The 19,872-nt window shown below is 44.6% G+C and overlaps 1 protein-coding gene across 1 annotated transcript in view; it reads right to left on the bottom strand.

Moving 5' to 3' along the window:
- tbkbp1 (TBK1 binding protein 1) overlaps positions 1 to 16,918 on the bottom strand; it is a 35,966-nt gene extending 19,048 nt beyond the window's left edge. The window contains exons 1-7 of the mRNA XM_018726133.2: positions 16,841 to 16,918; positions 16,174 to 16,412; positions 12,183 to 12,308; positions 11,123 to 11,227; positions 9,743 to 9,893; positions 4,712 to 4,914; positions 2,408 to 2,469 (exon numbers count right to left, since the gene is read on the bottom strand). Of these exons, the coding sequence (XP_018581649.1) occupies positions 2,408 to 2,469; positions 4,712 to 4,914; positions 9,743 to 9,893; positions 11,123 to 11,227; positions 12,183 to 12,308; positions 16,174 to 16,398 (872 nt within the window). The 5' untranslated portion in view covers positions 16,399 to 16,412; positions 16,841 to 16,918. The remainder of the gene's footprint in view (positions 1 to 2,407; positions 2,470 to 4,711; positions 4,915 to 9,742; positions 9,894 to 11,122; positions 11,228 to 12,182; positions 12,309 to 16,173; positions 16,413 to 16,840) is intronic.
- Between the last annotated feature and the right edge of the window lie 2,954 nt (positions 16,919 to 19,872).

Genomic DNA, 19,872 nt, shown 5'->3' with positions numbered 1-19,872 from the left:
ATCTACACAGACATGGGGAGAACTTGCAAATCCTACACATGCAGAGTATGCATCGGAATAAAGACCCCAGCTCTAATCCGTGTCGCCCGAATAACAAACTAATGATGATGACACTCACAGTGCCTTGTAATAATAATTAGAAGAAAAATAACAGGCATGACGGCGTAGTGACGTCAGTGGGAATGGTCTCAAATTGCCATCCACTTTCCTCCACATTCTTGTGACCTTAAGAGAAAATGGTATATTACCAGAGAGTTCCACACAAATGGCACACATTCCACCCGAGACGTTCACTGCCCACTACAGTTTTAACTTCCTGAACTGGAGGCCATGTTCATTGTCCAAAAAGTTTGGTGCCAAACTGTCACAGTCACTCAATATACACAGAAATAACACAATTATCCATGTCGTTTACTAACTTTAAAACAAAGCTAATTTGCATAATAAATCATTGCTCAGCAACTGAGTAACACAAAAGAGGGACCTGAAGCAGTGTCAGTGACATCATCAGCGCGAATGAACACATCTTTGGTGATCACTGCAATAATAGCAGCACCACAATGAGGACCCCCCCCAAGTGGGGTGCAGGTTCAGATTTTGGAGCTGTTCATAAATGTACAGCAAGAAGGTGCCGTTGACCTCAAACCGCTCTGACACCTGCTGGACTGTGGAGGTGGCACAGCTTCTTCCACACAAACATGAAAGAGCTGCTATTTTCTGCTCCAGCGAAAAAATTTTTTTTTTTCTTTTAACACAATGGGCAAGTAATATAAATATATATTTCTGCCTAAAGTAGGAAGAAAGGCTGAGCACGCGGGTTATTTTCATGCTAATTGGGCTGATGTTAAAAGCCAGGCCTTACAAGAACTGCACCACAAGTCAGACAGAAACAGACAGATCGGCGAGGGGGCGGCAGGTTGCTGAATGAACCAGACGTGACTCAGGTTTGGAAAATCTTGCACCGTGGGCTGCCTAGCTCACTGAGGTTCACCTCTGCAGGGGCAAGGGTCAGTCTGGACCTGGCAGACCCACCCGGAACGCTGGTTCCCAGCAGCTCCACTGGGGAAGTTGTGAGACTTCACCCAGAGAGTGTTGGCACATCTGGGGTTTGTTTCCCCTGAGAATAAAAGCCACACTGTAGCCGCACAGGAAGCCCCTCATATTGCAGACCCCTGCTGCCACCTGCAGACCTCCTGAATGACACACTGCTTTACTTTGCAACGTGTGTTTACTACATAAAATCAACATTTTTTTGAACCCCTTGAGTAAACTACTAAACTTGAATGGACACAGTAAGAATTACTCTGCTGTATAAAACAGTAAATCAGTGTAAGTCGCTTTGGAAAGAAGTCAGATAAATTTATCATGGTTAGAGCCCATGCTTTGGACCCAAAGTTTGAAATCCTACCTCTAGCACCCCTGAAAAAGGTACTTACTGCAAATTGCTTATAATAAAATTAAAAAATTACCCAGCTGTATAAATGGGTGAATAATTTAAAGATGCTTTGAAGAAAAAAGTTAGCTAAAGAAATATATGTAGCAAACAAACAAACTAACTAACTAATGTGGGTGGGTGTCTCGTTATTCTGGAAGGTCATACATGCTGTGGCATTGTGGTTATTAATAATGTTTCTCTTGGGTATGTATATTTTACTATAACAAGTTGATTGTCATGTCGAGATTGTCAATGCTAAGTTGGAAGATGGTGCAGGGTTTTCCACACTTCCTTTCTAAACCTGTACTTAGTAATAATAAAAGTCTTAATGTTGATTACACTGGACGCTTCATGCAGGTAAATCACTTCAAATAGCAAAATAAAGGGTTTAACAATTTTTAATTTTGAAAATTCTGGAAATTATATGGGGGGGTACAGTGGCGCAGTGGGTTTGTCCAGGTCCTGCTCTCTGGTAGGTCTGTGGTTGAAGTCTCGCTTGGGGTGCCCTGTGACGGACTGGCATCCCGTCCTGGGTGTATCCTCTCCCACTCCAGCCCCACACCCTATGCTGCTGGGATGGGCTCCGGCTTGCTGCGACCCCACCCAGGACAATCAGCTTCAGTCTGTGTGTGTGTGTGTGTGTGTGTGTGTGTGTGTGTGTGTGTGTGTGTGTGTGTGTGTGAAAATTATATAAAAAAATTATATTCTGATGCACTGGACTGTGCAAACATTCCAACACCTGGTAACCTGAGGTGTGGTCCTGTGCAGGTGAACCATAAAGGTAAAAGTAATATTCACACCAGCTGGATTCAGTAAGAATATCTGTTAAATCAGAAGAATCCAGACCCCCATGTGACAAAAACCTATTAGTGATTCATAATGACACACATGTGTACTGTGTAAGATGTCTCAACAAGCAGAGCAGGGGTGTGATGGGAGATGTTGAGTGGCAGCTCAGGGTCAGTCACTCACTGTTCATCTCCTGCCTTCTTGATCCACACCATGTTGCACCTCTCACACGGCGCCGGGATCTCCTGCAGACACAGAGACTGGTCACCACCTCCCACCTGTGTGTGTGTGTTTGTGTATGTGTGTGTACCTGCCTATGCACTGTTGAGGGCATTAGAGGTCCCAGTGGTTTAAGTTGACACTTGTGTCCCAGATTTCAATCCTACATACTGCTGTAGTGCCCTTAACCAATACACCCACCCTGAACTGATACAGCAAAAAATACCCTGTTGTATATTAATGGGTATATCAGTGTACGTGGATTACCACCCTTAGTGTCTTTGGCTAACAGTGAGAGATAAATGAATAAATGTAAATGAAACTCCAGGAATTTGTCCTTAAGTGTAAACATGCTGCTCAACACCATGCTCTTCAGACTAAGAAGTCAAAAGAATAGAGAACGGTGGTATTGCACTAATGTTTTGGTCTCCAGGGCAACAGCCGTGTTATCTGTCTCAGCATGATGAGTTCTGAGAAATCTGCAAACAACGACTGGTCTCGAGTCCACATCTTCTGGCAGCTGCCGAAGCCCATGAAAACATGAGAGCAGAAGTGGGATGTGTGTTTATGCTCAGAGGACTGTAGAGTGTGGGCCTTCAGGAGCAAAAAGCAAGCACTCATCTCAATATCAGTACTTGCTCAGATAAGTATTACATTGTTGGAGGGTGTGGAAAGATCAGAAGGCGTCCATCAAGAAACAACTTTTTTCCTCCCTGAACCAGCACACTTTCAATGTCCTGTATGAACCTTGAGTGTTTTCCCACTTCCTCCACTGATCAAATCACTGAACACCACTTTTTTTTCTGTAGCGTCTGTAGTTTTACCGGCTGTAAATCATCAGTGTTCCACCATACGAGTTGGCAAACAGTCACCTCTCTCTGCGTCGATACAATCTGTTATCTGTTTCTAGGAAATGCTGCCAGTTTTCTCCAAAGCCACCAACAATATAAAGTGACTTACACTGATTTACCCATTTCTACAACACGGCAATTTGTACAATAAGGTGGGCCCAGTAAGGACAACCAGTAGTGTAGTGGTTAGGACTGCTGCCTTTGGATCCAAAGGTTAAACATTTGATCCCCACCTATGGCTGTAGTAACCTTGAGCAAGGTACTTTCCTTAAAATTGTTAGTAAAATTACCAAGCTGTATAAATGGGTAAATCCCGTCCGCAGTAATGCGGTCATTGTACCGGTCTGTTGTGGTGAAGAGGGAGCTGAGTCGTAAGGCGAAGCTCTCAATTTACCGGTCGATCTACGTTCCTACCCTCACCTATGGTCATGAACTCTGGATCATGACCGAAAGAATGAGATCGCGGATACAAGCGGCAGAAATGAGTTTCCTCCGCAGAGTGGCTGGGCGCACCCTTAGGGATAGGGTGAGGAGCTCAGTCACCCGGGAGGAGCTCGGAGTAGAGCCGCTGCTCCTCCGCATCGAGAGGAGCCAGTTGAGGTGGCTCGGGCATCTGTTCCGGATGCCTCCTGGACGCCTCCCTGGGGAGGTGTTCCGGGCTTGTCCCACTGGGAGGAGGCCTCGGGGCAGACCCAGGACACGTTGGAGAGACTATGTCTCCCGGCTGGCCTGGGAACGCCTTGGGGTTCCGCCAGAGGAACTGGAGGAGGTGTGCGGGGAGAGGGAAGTCTGGAGGACTCTGCTCGGACTGCTGCCCCCGCGACCCGGCCCCAGATAAAAGCGGAGGAAGATGGATGGATAAATGGGTAAATAACTGTGAGCTTGTAATAATTATTACCTTAACATCGTAAGTTGCTTTGGAGAAAAGCATCAATTAAATTAATACATGTTGTAACTTTGTGTCAGTAAAATGTTTTAATAAGTTTTCTTAAACTATTCTTTTTCTTCTCTCTTTGGAGTTGTACATGTGCAAAATATTTGAAATATTAAAATATTGTGTTTCATTTCGCCCAATACTCCACAACTAGAAATAAAATTGGCTGATCTTAATGCACAAATTCTTTTAAATTCCAAAAAAAAAAACATACTATGCATTCAGAGTGTTATACTTGAAAATCTATTTAAATATTTAAATTAAGTGATTTTTTTAACAATTTGTATTTTATTTCATCATTAAACCAAGCACTCCTTTGTGATTTTTTTGGTTTTTTCATTCTGCACAATAAATTTTAAAAAGTAATACTGTGATATACATGTGCACAAGTGTACAGCCTTATACTATGTGTGTGTGTGTGTGTGTGTGTGTGTGTGTGTGTGTTAGTTCAGTGAACCCCACTCCCCCCCAGGCAGCTCTAACCTGCTGTCGTTGTGAGGCCTGCAGCTGTCTGAGCTCCTCCTGCAGCCGCTCACACTCAGCCTTGAGTTCTTCCTCCCTCCTGCAGGCGCCCTGAGCCTCGTGCCGTGCCCCCTCAAGCTCCGCCTCCAGTCGCTGGAGTTTCAGGTCTGAGAGCGTGTCCAGGCTACGGGAACTCTGCAGCGTCAGGGCTGGGCAGTCCAGCACTGCAAGAAGACACACACCTTCGCCATACACATCACTGAGTGGCAAGAATACAGCATGTGTTTGACTACAGTAGGTAACTCAGCACAAGGTAAGACAAAGTAAGACATGATAAAACAAGGTAAAGGTAAGACAACACTTAAAGTAAGTTTACATGTACAGGCAATTTGACTTACTAGTGCTTGTTACATAACATTATACTAATAAGAGTAAATAAAAAACACAGTAAATGCTATAAACAGTACAACAGTGTGATCTAGACCATCGAGCAGAATCTTGTTGTCCAGTCAAATGTGAACCTCATATGTGGCTCTGCTGGATGGATAAATGCTGTTTCTGTGCAGTGTGGTCTGCTTCTTATTGCCTTGTATCACTTCCCAGAAGGGAGGGTTTGGAAAATTTGATGACCCGGCTGGGAAGGGTTGTGCCCAATGAGCGCCATGAATGAACACCATGACCAGTACATGATGAGGAAAGCCCAGAAGAAACATGGACAGAACAGACAGGGGACAACACACAGTGTGAGTGTGAGACCAGATTCAGCTCCAAGATTTGAAAACCACCACACAAGTTACATGCTACAGAACATATTGCTATGACAATTTTTTCTTAAAATAGAAATATAAGACAGTAAATGTGTTCTTAATACAAATATAAGACAGTAAATGTGTTATTACAAGCAATACACTAAGCAAACTCCATAAGGGTTGAGTCTCCCAGTGCGGCCAGCATGGGGAGCAGTGCTTACAGTTACAGGTTCCTTCCACTGAAAGGACACATGTTCGAATCCCACCTCCTGCTGTAGTATTCTTGATCAAGATAGTTACCCTGGAGTGATACAATATAAATCGCTCAGATGGGTAAAATCAGTGTAAGTAATTTAACACTGGAAATACCTTTGGAGAAAAGCATGAAATAAATTAACAAACCTAAACATTAACAACGAGTTGCAACTCCCATGTGGAGAAATTTCCCACAAATAGAGAGCTGCAGCATGATTAAACATCACTGCAATGAGTCCTACAGCACTGAGAAAAGGTATCAGTTTTCTCTGTTTTTGCAGCTTTTGACATTATATTTCATCATTTTTTGTCAGCATTGTATGAGCAAAGGGAAAATGTGACAGCAGAATTGTTTTTGTCATTTCCTTGGTGTGGAAGACAATCAAATGTACATATGTATCAGGGGTGTGAAAAAGTAACTGCCCCTATTTGAATCACCCTAATTAAGGGGAGCCAAAACACACAAGGCAGTGAACATCAGAATTTCTGAGAAAAGACTTATGGAAAGACCATAAGCAGCATAGGGGAGCAGTGGGATAGAACTCCTCCACAGCCATGTGAGACTCTGGTTAACAGCTATGGAAGGGTTTAGGTGCAGTCATTACAGCTAAAGGTGAAGAAACTAGCTGCCTACTTTTTCATATCAATGATTTCACACTTTACTGTCTTCAACACCAATGAAATGACATAAAACCAACAGTGTTGTCACTTTTACACTGTCAGACTCCATTGATACAAAAAATATGCAAAAACAGAGGAAATCCGAATACTTTTTCACATAACTGCGGGGCTTTTACAGAACAACACATGATGGGAATTAGACATTTCACACGTCTACAGCAAAATGGTGGTTGTGAATCCTTGGCTACAGGGCACCATGGTCTCGGCGCTGTACATTTGATCAGCTCGTACCGTGGGTGGCAAAGGGAGATGAGCTGCATATGGCACACTAGGCGACCCCACGATATGCCCTGCTGCTGCTCTTCCTCTTGCTTGCTAAAATAGCCATGATCAGCAGCCATTTCCACATAGTGATGCAGAATAACGGCTAAGGCTAGAGCCACAGCCTCAGCCACAGCCTGTTTACTGCTGTTCTCTCTTTGACTTCCTACACTATTTCACATCCACATGACGCATCATCATAAAATTAACACGTTCATTTTTAACAGCTCTGGGCACAGACCTGGCTACTGGCCATCCACATTGTCACACCATGTGTTCTCATTAGCATATTCTTATATGCACGTTTGTGCATGAACACACACGCACACAGATGTGTATTCGTTTTCCTGTCTTTGTACTGGACTTTGACTCAAACTTTAATTTAATGAATAATTCCTAACTCAATCCCCAAGTACACTCAAAAACATTTATTCATTTAGCTGATCCTTTTCTTCAAAAGCACCTTATAACTATTTACACAGCTGGGTAATTTTACAAGAGCAATTTAGGGTAAGCTCCTTTCTCAAGGGTACTACAGCTGAAGGTAGGATTCAACCCTGCAACCTTTCAGTCCAAATGCAGCAGCCCCAACCACTTCACTGCCAGCTGCCCCTGGTATGATATAGAAGGGAAAACTGTTAAACATTAGACGCCAACAGCTGAGTAAGGTCTTCAAGCAGTCATAATAACTTCAAGTTCTTCAAATCTGCTGACATAACTGCAGGGCCCTGGTTTAAAGAATTTTAACAAATTCTAGCAGAGTTGCTCAGCGGATAGCACTGGTGCCTCACAGCTCCTCAGCTGTGGGTTAAGACGTAGGATGTGTGTGGTATGGAAAATAAAGAACACCGAAGTACGGCACAGCGCTTGGGCTATTGAGTCTTAAAATGCTAAATGTTCCTTACAGGCATAAATTCTGGGAAGATGACAGCAACACACAGCAGGTAGCTCAACCTGCATATTAAGCTCCTATACTGTACCCTATAGATCAGTACTGCCACCTGGTGGGAAGGGAATCATCTATCAAAGGTGCTTTAAGGTCATCATGGGGCATTTACATTCCTGAGTCCTTGAGTGCCAAAAATGACACCCATTTATGATAAAATATCCCCAAATTCAAATAAAATGGACACAGTTACTTCAATATATAATACTCACTGTCAAAACATATAACAATGCAGTCTCCTTCTATTAATTACTTTATAGCACTGTATGACTGTCTACCTGTTATCATTAAGCTCTTTTATAGCTATTATATACCTTAACAAAGACTCACAAAACATGCATTCTTATGATCCTGAATGTTTATATATTACTTTAACTTTTAATGCAAAAAGAACAAAAGGATTTGATCAAAACAATGTAAATAAACTGGCACTCAGTGGACAAATGTACATGGTTGGACAGTCCAAACGGAGCCATGATCACTGGGATTATAACAGGTGGAACTGGTAAACAAGGGCAGATGGGGACCGTGAATGCAACACCAGACAAACTATAACTGAGAATAAAAGCTCATGATGGCTCCGTTCTCACACCACTCAGCTGTCAAGAGGCACAAAATAAAAATTCGGTACTCAGAAATGTGTGGGGGTGCGGTGGCGCGGTGGCGCAGTGGGTTGGACCGCAGTCCTGCTCTCCGGTGGGTCTGGGGTTCAAGTCCCGCTTGGGGTGCCTTGTGGCGGGCTGGCGTCCCGTCCTGGGTGTGTCCCCTTCCCCCTCCGGCCTTACGCCGTGTGTTGCCGGGTAGGCTCCGGTTCCCCGTGACCCCGTATGGGACAAGCGGTTCTGAAAGTGTGTGTGTGTGTGTGTACTCAGAAATGTGAATAAATGTTTTGTCAGCCAAACTGGGGATATTAAATGAAACTCCTTGCAAAGTTCAGTATTCCTAATTCAAATGGGACAGTCTCAGACTACATGACTGTATATATCATGCAGAATGAGAAACCAAAAGAGTAGCATATTTAAAAAAAAAAGCAATAACAATCCCATGGAAAGAAACACATCTGAAAGTATATGGCATTTGCAGCAAATACCTGAGCTATAAATAAATAAAAATCGATTAAGGAAAAACTACTGGACCAGAGTCTTAACAATTCACTTCTTTTCTGCAAGATTCCATGAAAAAGTCAGACTCAGATATTTATCGAATCCCAGCTCACAACTTTGTCATTTCATACCAGTGACTCAATCGATTTGCTGCAACACTGATTCCTCGGTCGCTGCTCCCAGTGGGGGCCCCACCAAGACACAGAAAGCCAGCTGCACGGCGAGTGAAAGGAGCAGCTGGTATCCTTTGGTGTGATGCTGAACACCCCGCGGTCATCACTGATGTAGCTGCGGGGCACAGGCTACCGTTGAACCCTGAAAGGCCTTCAGTCCAAACAGTGAGAACCTGGTTTGTGATAAGGATGCAGATCGAATCTCCCTGGGAAAGGGACCACATTCTTCTAAACTTGTTCAATAAACAAATTAACCTGAATGTGATGGTTAGGGCTGATCCTCCATGCTTGTTTTGAAAAGAGGCTGGTGATGCCAGGAGCATGGAGAACACAGAGGGCATCGCTCTGAACCCCATCGCCTCAAAGAGAAGAGCATGTTTCTCCCCAGTGTACTAAGGACCACAGAGCATGAGTGAAAGAGAGCAATGGTGAGGGAAATGGAACCAGTCCATTCAGTCAAGAAGGGAGCGACCCAACCACAGAGCACAGAGAGCCTTCTGACATTGTGTATCTGCATTTGTGTACATGTGTTTACAGTACAGTATAACATATTGTATTCTTATATAGAACTCTAGCCTGAAGACAGGCTTAGAGTGTGTTTACAGGGTTACAGGTAAAGCAAACTGACCATCTATTGTAACATTTATAATAATGCAGAAGATACAGAATAATAAGATAGCTAAGAGAATAAGTGAAAAAATAAACAGTTAAACAAATGAATGCATACAGTGCCTGCAAACAGTATTCATCCCACTTGGCCATTTTACGTGTGTCTGTGGCACAATGTGGGGACCAAAAGGCATTCCTCCACCCTGGTACAGAGAGGTAAAACTGCAGGGGATGCGAGACAGCTGGAGAAGGGTAGGGTGCACCCAGGGACTCACTGTGGGACACGGCAGGGCTGGCGTGCAGCTGCAAGTACTGCATGTCCTTGCTGTGCAGCTGGGAGTTGAGCTTCTGCAAGGAGGTGTCGCGCTGCCGCAGGGCTGACTCGAGGTTACGGATTCGCTCCACGTGCTTCTCCACCAGTGTGGTCTGGGAAGGGGAGCAGGACATGGCAAAAACAAATACATAAATGTTCTGCAACAACACGTCTCACACACACACACACACACACACACACACACACACACACCGTCTGAACCGCTTGTCCCATATGGGGTCACGGGGGAGCCGAAGCCTAACCCGGCAGCACAGGGCGAGGGGCTGGAGGGGGAGGGGACACACCCAGGACGGGACTCCAGTCTGTCGCAAGGCACCCCAAGCAGGACTGGAACCCCAGACCCACCAGAGAGCAGTATTCAAGACTGTTTAAAGAAGCTCAAATCCACATAACTTCTTCATGTTACAGTTCATGGAACACAGCAGGTGGTGTAGCTGCTGCCTTGCACTTAAAGGACCCATGTTCAAACCCCACATTCTGCTGTACTACCCTTTATCAAGGTGCTTACCCTTGAACTGACACAGTAAAAATTACCCTTCTATATAAATGGGTAAAATGGTTTAAGGAGCTGGACAGTGGACAACGATAGTTTTGAGACCATACTGGTTATTTTGCATCTGAAGGTTCCTGTGGGTTGGGGGCTTTCTTCTTCCCAAAAGTACCTTCCTTCACACTATGTTCCCTCTTTGCAGTGCTCCAAAAACTTCTCAGAGATGAGCATCGGAAAGAGGATTTTTTGACATCGCCTTCAAGGCAGCGCCTGTAGCTTTTTCCACCTCTTCAATGTTTTTTTCTGCCCTGCTCAATGTCTCATTGTCTCTGTATTCTTGACTAAATATTTCAAGTCTCTTGAACACTTTTTCCAGAGCTTTACACAAAATTTGACTGTTCACCTTTGAAGAAACATCACTCACAGCTACCATGACAAAACAGGGTTGAACTGTGATGACCGAAACACTCAACAGGAACGGGTCCTACTTCTGGTCTAAAGACACAGAGCCTCGACCATGACTCCCCACGACCACACAGCCGCAGCCACACAGTGTGGTCAAAATTTTTCAATAAAGCCTTTTAAGTCATTTTGGGCCGTCAGTTGAATAACAAATAAATAAACACATAAATATTATTGATATGATCTTTCAAAATGCTCACTGAAACCTCCTGAGGTATCCAGGGAAACGATCTGGAAACCACTGAGCAGCACATCTGCCAGTATTGCCCTCTAACAGCAACCGTTTACCAATGTTTACCACAGTGAGCTTGGAAAACGAATACACTGCAGTCCCTCAAAGGCCTTCAGCAGAGGCGCGTCATCACTCACCATCTTGTCGAGGTCCCTCTGCAAATTGCTTTTCTCCATGTGAATCTTCTCATAGGCCTGGATCACGTCCTCCAGCTGCTCTTCGCGTTCTTTACTCTTCTGGAGCTGAGAGGAGAAAAGCGAAGAGAACGAGCCAGGGGTCCAGGGGGAGAGAACAAGAATAAAACAAAAAGAGAGTGCAGAATGTAACCGAAGAAAAGAACAATTCGATTAAACAAGCACTTTGGGAGGCTGACAACATGCAATCTAACATAAATTACAATGCTGGAAATACATCTTTCACTCCTTTATTCCCATCATTCATTCTCTCCTGGTAAGATCTGATGCCATAATTCACCCGTTCAGAAACCGGTATCTACAGACCACCAGGAGCTCTGTGAAGCCTAATTAGGATGCACATGTTGAGGAAAGAAAGGCGTATATGGAATATAAAACATGTCTGTACCAAGAGGATACTTGATGTCTCATACCAGGGATCAAAAGATATGATAATCATAAAAGCTTCAGAGCTTTCGATACTGTGGCAACACTTTGCTTTAGCTACATACTTTAATACCTTTGTGGCATTTTCATAAGCGTGTCATAACAACATGTTACAGCAGTCTAGGACAATGTAATGAGGGTGGTTAAAAGTGTACTCCACTAAGATGATTTACATGAAAGGTAAAGGGCGTGTAACGCATATGGCATGTGGACATATTCCAGTTTCGACCCCAAACACGGTCTGTGATTTATTGCCATTTTAAGTGTGCTGCCAGTTGAGGTTCTATGTAACATCAATGAAATTAATTTGCATTTAAATTAAGGAGAAATTAGGAGACAAGTGGAAGGCCAAAGGGAGCTGAAGGCAGAAGACGACTCAGCTGAAGGAGAGCCAAAAAGGAATAGACTGCAACCCCTGAGAAGGTGGCAGCCACAACTAGCCGTCACTAGTGAAGGGGGGCCAGCTGACGACGTTATGAAAACTACTTGCTTTTCTACATCTCTCTCCCTGGGCCTTTGTTATCCTCCAATCCGGTGTCTCTTCAGATCCTTCGCGCTGTCCCTCGTTCGGTCTTACCTCCTGGGTCAGGGTGTTGACCTTCTGCTGCAAGTTCTCATTCTCCGACTGCAGCAGCACGGTCTCCTTGGGCTCAAAGGAGCAGTACGAGTTCCTGTCCTCCCCGAACTCGCCAATCATAGGGAACTGCAAAAAGACAATGACATGTCCTCATTATTCCCCTGCAACGACTGTATCCCAGTGAGGATTAATTATCCATTTGGACAAATCCATGAAAAATTAGCCTGGTACTACAGGGTAAATTAAACCCGATCAAGAGTGACCACTATTAATGAAATTTTTAACACTTTCTGCTTTAATTAGGTGACCATTGTGCAATTGTAAATCGCCACTTTCTGTACAAACCCCTTCCACTACATGACAGAACCTGCAGGCCTTTTTTTATTTCTGATCGAATCAGTCATGTTTTGATTAATTCTGACTCTAAGATGTAGGCATTAGCAAATGTGACTATTAGTTTGCTTTTTGTGGACTGGTTCGCCTTAAAGAGAGTACACCAAACAAAAACACTCACTTAATTTTCATTTCACAGATAACAAATTGTTCTGCCCTGCTAATTTTGCTCTTTTTATTTAGCTATTGCAGTTATCCAAAAGTATTTATAAATTCTGCAACTGAATGCCTTTATTGCACTGTGTGGAAATTCATGTATGTTATGCACAGAGTAGTACAGTTTACACAGAGGTACGCACAGATCATTCTAAGGGCTCCTTACCCTTTCGTTCTCAACTGAAATATCCATCTGGCAAATGGGGCTAACCTCCATTCACAGATTGTATGCACTCAGCCGGACAATCTGAGGGCAAATGTGACGCACACAGCCAAAGCGCTGCATTATTATCTGACGCATAAAATATTTTGTAACGCATGAGTGAGAAGGTATAGTACGAGAACCAAATGCAGGTATTTCTATATAGCACTGTCAGTGCTGTTAATAACAGTACTGAATGATAGGTACTATGGAGAGAACTTTTCAGGCAGATTTTTTCCCTTATTTCTATAGTCCAGACCTCAGACTTCTCAGAATTTGCCCTTAAAAATCCCTCCCCGTCTCTCGATTTTTTAAAAATATATCTTTAAAGCAGCCTTGTAGTTATTCACAGACATCAGCATGGCTCATTAGGAGCATTATGATTTCTTCACTGAATCACTAACTCGTCTCCAAAGTGGACGACAATTACTGGGTCTGTGTTTCAATTTAAGTTTTGTCATGAATTTACATTAATTGTGCTGCATAAGTGGTCTGATGGCTGAACGTTCCTGTCACAAAAAAAGTAGAACATAACAGAGTCATTGTACAATACATGAAGACTCAATTACAAAACTGTGGCCAAGAGACATTACAGGAAACAGTAAAATAGGCAGCAAGAGGAATTAATACATGGCAACTGTAATGCAGACACTTTTCTCCAGAGCAACTTCCAATGGACACTAGGTAGTGTTATGAGCCTACACACCTTATTCACCAAGGTGACTTACACTGCTAGATATACTACTTACAACAGGTCACTCATCCATACGTCAGTGGAACACACCCTCTCTGCCACTCACACACTATGGGGAACACAAACAGTATGTCTTTGGACTGTGGGAGGAAAGCAGAACAGCCAGAGGAAACCCACGCAGACACAGAGAACATGCAAATTCCACACAGAATGAGCAGGGATTGAACCTATGTCCTCTCACACCACACAGGTGCTGTGAGACAGCAGCACCACTGGCTTTGCCACTCTAACACTTGCCTCCTTCCACGTGTTTCTGCCTCTGTCTGACAGATTCTGTGCCCACTGCCTATGTGTGTCGCAGCTCTGCTTACATAACACTCTGAAATCTGAGCAAAAAGAGGTAAAACTGAGAGACTTAGAGCCATTTCTCAAGGAACAACAGAGATTATAGTTTTCTCAGATGATAGCTGCATGATTTCCAGAAGACTTTGTCCAAAGCCTGAGCACTGGAATAACTGCAATAAACTGCTTCGTCTTTTTGCAAGATCTCATATGTGGCTATGAGAAATATGCACAGATGCATACACATATTAAAAGTTATGATAAATAATCAGGTAAATATCATTAATTCAGTTTACTTTGATTGGGATAGCAATAAATGTACTTCAATGGTTTCTGAAAACAGGGGGGATGTGGTGGCACAGCGGGCTTGGCCAAGTCCTGCTTTCTAGTGGGTCTGGGGCTCGAGTCCCTCTTGAAGTGCCTTGTGTTAGACCGGTGTCCCGTCCTGGGTGCGACCCTCCCCACCTAGCCCCGCGCTCTACGTTGCCGGGTTAGGCTCCGGCTTGCCATGACCCCACTTAGGAGAACCGGCTTCAGCTAGTGTGTGAGTGTGTGTGAAAATATGGGCAATTCAAAGTATTCTGGCTATTAATCTTCTCATCCTCACATCATTGCACAAGCAAGGAACCTGCAGGTCAGCCAGTCAGCTGTTCAAAGAGGAAACTGAAAAATTTAATTAACATCTAAGTGAAGAAGAATGTACTTTCCCAGACAGAAGAGAGTGTGTAATCAGTGTCAAAAACAGGGTAAAGCAAAGAAAAAAATGAACTTGTGTGATGTGGAGTGACAGTGAAATATGAAGAACTGCACTTCTTTCCAACAGGTCATGGCTGTTGCAGTTGGTGGTGTAATTATGAAACAGAATAAAAGCATCATGGACATATTTAGTTGACTTGCACAGCTGACACAGTGACAAGCATTTACTGGAAGGAGAGGAGTTGTGAGTGACACTGAAGGGTCTTGTCTGTCATCACTCTTCCCCTCACACACCAGGCACACTATCTCCTTTACAGTTCATACATTTTGGCAGCTGCCGGACATTCTGACCTGCCAAGAACCAAAGCTGGTATCATCAGACATCACACTCAGCTCAAAGAAGAGTAAATGTGGCGATCGCACCATGTTTTGGGTCAGTCTCATGACCTCCAAATCCAGCCAAATGAGAAAACTATCACTTACGGTTATGAGAATCCAGAACATTTTTGCACACAATAATGGCCATTAGCATTTACCAGGAATTTTACTAGAACCGTCTTGGGCCCTTTACTGTTCTTAATAATTAAGCATTTTATTTTAACATGCGTTAAGACTTTCACCAAGATCCTGTTACAGTGATGAGAACCCCTGGTGCTGCTGGGTTCCAGAGAAAACAGCAACATTTTTAAGGCATGAAAACAAAAGATTAACTGATTTTGTCTCCATGATTCCGGAACCAGGGAGCAGTGGATTGGTGGCTTTTATACCCAGTTGTGTTGATCACGACCAGGTGCTTGTGGTTGAAGTGTGGGCATAGGTGTGACAATTTATAACTCTGACAAGCTCTCAAACAAATGCAACGGTAACGAGAAACGTGTGTCCCGACACTATGATTTCAATTGATTTTTAACAATATTTCTTTTTTTTTTACACATTTTTAACATGGTTTTTATTCAGGTGGCTGCAAAAATGCAGATATTAAAAAACTATATGCATTTAATTACAGATATTTTAAATGAGCTTAGGGGGCGCAGTGGGTTGGACCGGGTCCTGCTCTCTAGTGGGTCTGGGGTTCGAGTCCCGCTTGAGTCGCCTTGCGACGGACTGGCGTCCCATCCTGGGTGTGTCCCCTCCCCCTCCGGCCTTACGCCCTGTGTTGCCGGGTAGGCTCCGGTTCCCCGCGACCTCGTATGGGACAAGCGGCTCAGAAAATGTGTGCGTGTGTGTGTGTAAATGAGCTTTTTAGTAAAAAAAACTGACCATACATTTTAAAATAAATTTCTACCTTTAAAAATATGAAGGGCCACAATTCATTTATTTTATTTTCAAAACATTATTGAAAACTAGTGACTCATTTAGGGCTAAGGAACTAAGGCACTGCAGATGCCGTGTATCACTGGATCATCACGCTGCCCCTTTTCCGAACCTCCTGTGTGAACACCCCCTACCCCAACAACACACACACGCACACACAGCCAGCCCTCTGCTGACGGCCTCTCCATCATCACCTTGATCTCATACATCTTCAGCTTCCTCTTAATGCTGCTGTTCTCACGCTCGAGGCCGGCGAGCCGACTCTTGATGTCATGGTAGGCGGTGATGAGCGCAAAGTGGGAGGCGGAGTAGATATCATCAGGGAGGGGGGCACTGGACCAGCCCACCCCGCAGCCGTCTTCCTTGAGCCCCTCACCTCCTGCTAGGAGGCCCAGATCGCCCCCAAACAGAGACTCCATTGCCGGACGTCAGTCTGCCGAGAGAGAAAGAAAGAGAAAAGCGTGGGTTATCAACTGGTGCTTTGCCGCACACCTTTATCTGGGTTCAAACCCATGTCCAGCTGCACAACCCAGGTGCTGTGCGGTGTCAGCGCTTGGGCCACCACCTACAGCAACTGTTTTGTGCAATGTCCCTGTGCAAAAGACCCCAGGACCGAAACCACACGATGACTCAAGAGAAACGTGTTTGTGCCCTGCACCCTTCAGGATGGAAACACCTGACCGGCTGACGCCTCAGCCTCAGGCATTCCAAACTAGCTCAATCAACCATTTTAGTAACATATGAGCTCCCTCACAAAATCTCAGCGCTATAAAAAACAGGCAGATTCATTTAATACAAAGACACGTATTAATAAACAGACAAGTGGCACGGCAAGCATTTACATGTACTTTTTTTTTTCACCTCAGATGCTTTTTCTCCAAACTCGCAGTACACGAAAGAGCGCCGGCACGCGCCGCCACTCTCACTCTGCTCTCGCGCCGGTTTGGCGGGACAAAGGCGGCTCGGTGTCAGTGACGCCTCCTCTTGTGAGGTTGAACCGCGATTGTAACGCCATGAATCACTATTTACTTCACAATACGCGCTAAAAAAGTACAGAGGCAAAAGGTGGAACCCGAACCGTACGACGAGAAAAAAGGAATATGTAGAGCATGTACAGTACTAAGTACACGTTCCACGGCGAGCTGGTGGTCTCGCGCAGCGGCGGCCGTTGGGTCCCGGCCGGCGCGCGCTCACTCTGTCTGCCACGTGCTTCGCTGGTCCCCGCGAAACAGCCAGCCGTCTTTTGTTGGGTCTGAAGAACGACGCGAATCTTTAAATGCAGTTTTTCATCGAGCCCCCGGGACAATGCAGAATGCCGCCCACCCACACGCACACGCTGGTCTAGAGCCGCGCCACTGCAGCGCCACATGAGTCACTTTATTATTGGAAATTTCCACCGCTGTACATATTTTTAGCTGGCCGTTCGAAGCCCAGACCAGGCAGAGAAGCGAAGCGACACATTTCGCACGTCAGTCTTTAAGAGGAATATATATAAGAGAGGTTACGGTCGCATGACGAGACTAACGGTCACTTTATTTACTGCCATTGCGGCGTGTCCGATTCCAACGTGATTTCCAAAATCGTTTTCGCACCACTGTTATCTTGTTACATGTAAATGTCTTTACAAATCTAAGAAAAAATATTTATTCGGAGTTTATACTTTATGTTCGCAAATAGTTTTCTGTTGTAGCAGTGACTGATGATGGGGCAGGCCTGAACATATGACAGTTCCGTCTAAATCTGCATTTCCAAAGTAAAAAAAAAAAAAAAGTATGCTGTGTGCTGAGATATGCTGATGTGTGCTTTAGATATTTAAATTAAGTGATTTTTAAATTTTGGTTTCATTTTGTTGATTAGCCAATAACAGTGGTTTCAGAGATCAAGTGCTTGTGAACCCGAAGGTGACCTGTTCATGTCCCCCGACCCAGACAGAGCCCTGCTCTAGGGGTTGAAACTCAGAGAGTACAGTGGAGTTCGCGCCGAATAAAAGCATTCACTGTGAAACACGCACATCCCACGGCGGAGGCGCCAGGTGTGTAGACGCCTGTAGTCCAGCCGCTGCTGCAGGCCACATTTTAGGGGAGTGTGTAAAACAGGCAGCGCTGGATCTTTTTCCAGACCATCTTTATAATGTCCAGCTTCCTCAGTCGTGATGGAGCCCAAGGTCATCTGGCTGTCAGGACAAGGAAACAGAGCAGTCATCATTCTGCATCATCTCGTCGCAGAGCGCTGGCAGAGGCCCCCTGCGGCTTGGGCCAGAAGGCCTTTCTGAAGGCCATAAGCGCCTCCGTGGCGGCGCAGTATTTTCAGAACTGAGCCGTGTTCGGTTTCCTTCCTCGCCTTTACTGAAAGGACCATAATGCTTAAACAGCACATGGACGAGGAGTGGCAGGAACCTGAGAAATTAAGAAATTAATTATTGTACAGTGAGCTGGGTGGTTAAACAGCCACAGGCTCTGTAGTGAAACTAACTCTTTGAAAGAAACAGCTGCTGAAACAGCTGCGGATGACAAAACACTCTTAAAAAAACTATTAAGCATGAAGTAGTGAGGCCCTATTAACAGTTTTTTATTCGAACATCTACTAAGATATACAGAGGAAGAGTGATAGGATATAGCCACAGAGAGACAGGAAATATATACCGTAATTTTCTTTTAAGGCCCATTGTAGCACGCCGAGGCCGCCCGGGGAGGGGACGGAGACGGGGTTAAGGCAGCCACAGCTGGGGCTGATTTTATCCCCTATTTCTTCCCCGGTGCCCAGCAGTAGAGAGAAGAGACCAAGGAGGAGAACCAGACCGAGACGACTGCAGACCCGAACCCTGACACGAAGCCCACGTCCCGATCGACCCGACTCTCCCAGCCCTCCCGGCCAGCACGAAACCTCTCCCTACCTGCTCCCCCTTTCCCATCTCCTTCTTTCTCCGCTGTTTAGGCAAATAAAAGCCCACAGCTACGGGCAACTGCATCTCCTGTTTCCTGCCTCATCTCTTACACCCATATTAACTCTGCATCTTAACTTTATTAAGTTGAGGAAAAAATTCTAGAATTTGAATTTAGTACTCTTAAGCACACAGCACTTCTCCATGTGAGTACACAGTTAGCGGGGCCGTTTATATTTAGCTTCCGAAATGGAGTAGGAGCCCTGGGGCCAAACGCCGTGTCCGCTGCTTCGGGCACGTTCACGCTCACCATCGCACCCACGTTAACACTCAACATCACACCCATGTTCATGTTCACGATCATGCTTACGTTCACCACCACACTCGGTGATGTTTTCAAAGGAGAAGGGGGGTCACTGCGTAAGAATAAACGTTTGGAGGAAGTATCCCATGCAAAATTATGCCCTGGAACTGCAGGCGGTTTTTCCGCAAGAGTCATTAGCCAATTAGGAAGGAAATCTTCCAAGGGCATCCGTTTTACACACAATAAATTTCAAAAACTAATATGAAGCTTTCTATTTAAAATGGGAAATATTATTTAAGTGATTTAATCTTGCCAGGGGGCAGCAGGATCTTTTCTAAGTTTACATAAATAAATGAACACTTCTGCTCTTGTTTTCTTTCCTTTATGATATAATGATGATGCCCGCTATCACAAAACAGTACGTGGCGCAGTGCCACTTTAGGATCCGAATAAACCGGGTTCGAATCCCACCTCCTGCTGTAGTGTTCTTAATCAAGGTACTCACCCTGAACTGACACAGTAAAAATGACCCTGCGATACAAATGGGTAAAACATTATACATCAATCGGTGTGGGAATGCAATACTGCAAGTGACCTCAAACAAAGATGGTGGGAAAACAAATAAAAAAGACAACAGGGAGACAAACAGACTCCTTGATTATTCATTTGGAAGGAACTCTAAAAGCATTAGATGCAAAAGTATTTCAC

This window comes from Scleropages formosus, chromosome 21 (genome assembly GCF_900964775.1).
Source record: "Scleropages formosus chromosome 21, fSclFor1.1, whole genome shotgun sequence".
NCBI lineage: Eukaryota > Metazoa > Chordata > Actinopteri > Osteoglossiformes > Osteoglossidae > Scleropages > Scleropages formosus.
Note: the sequence above shows the minus strand (reverse complement) of the source record. Positions and strands in the feature narration are given on the sequence as shown.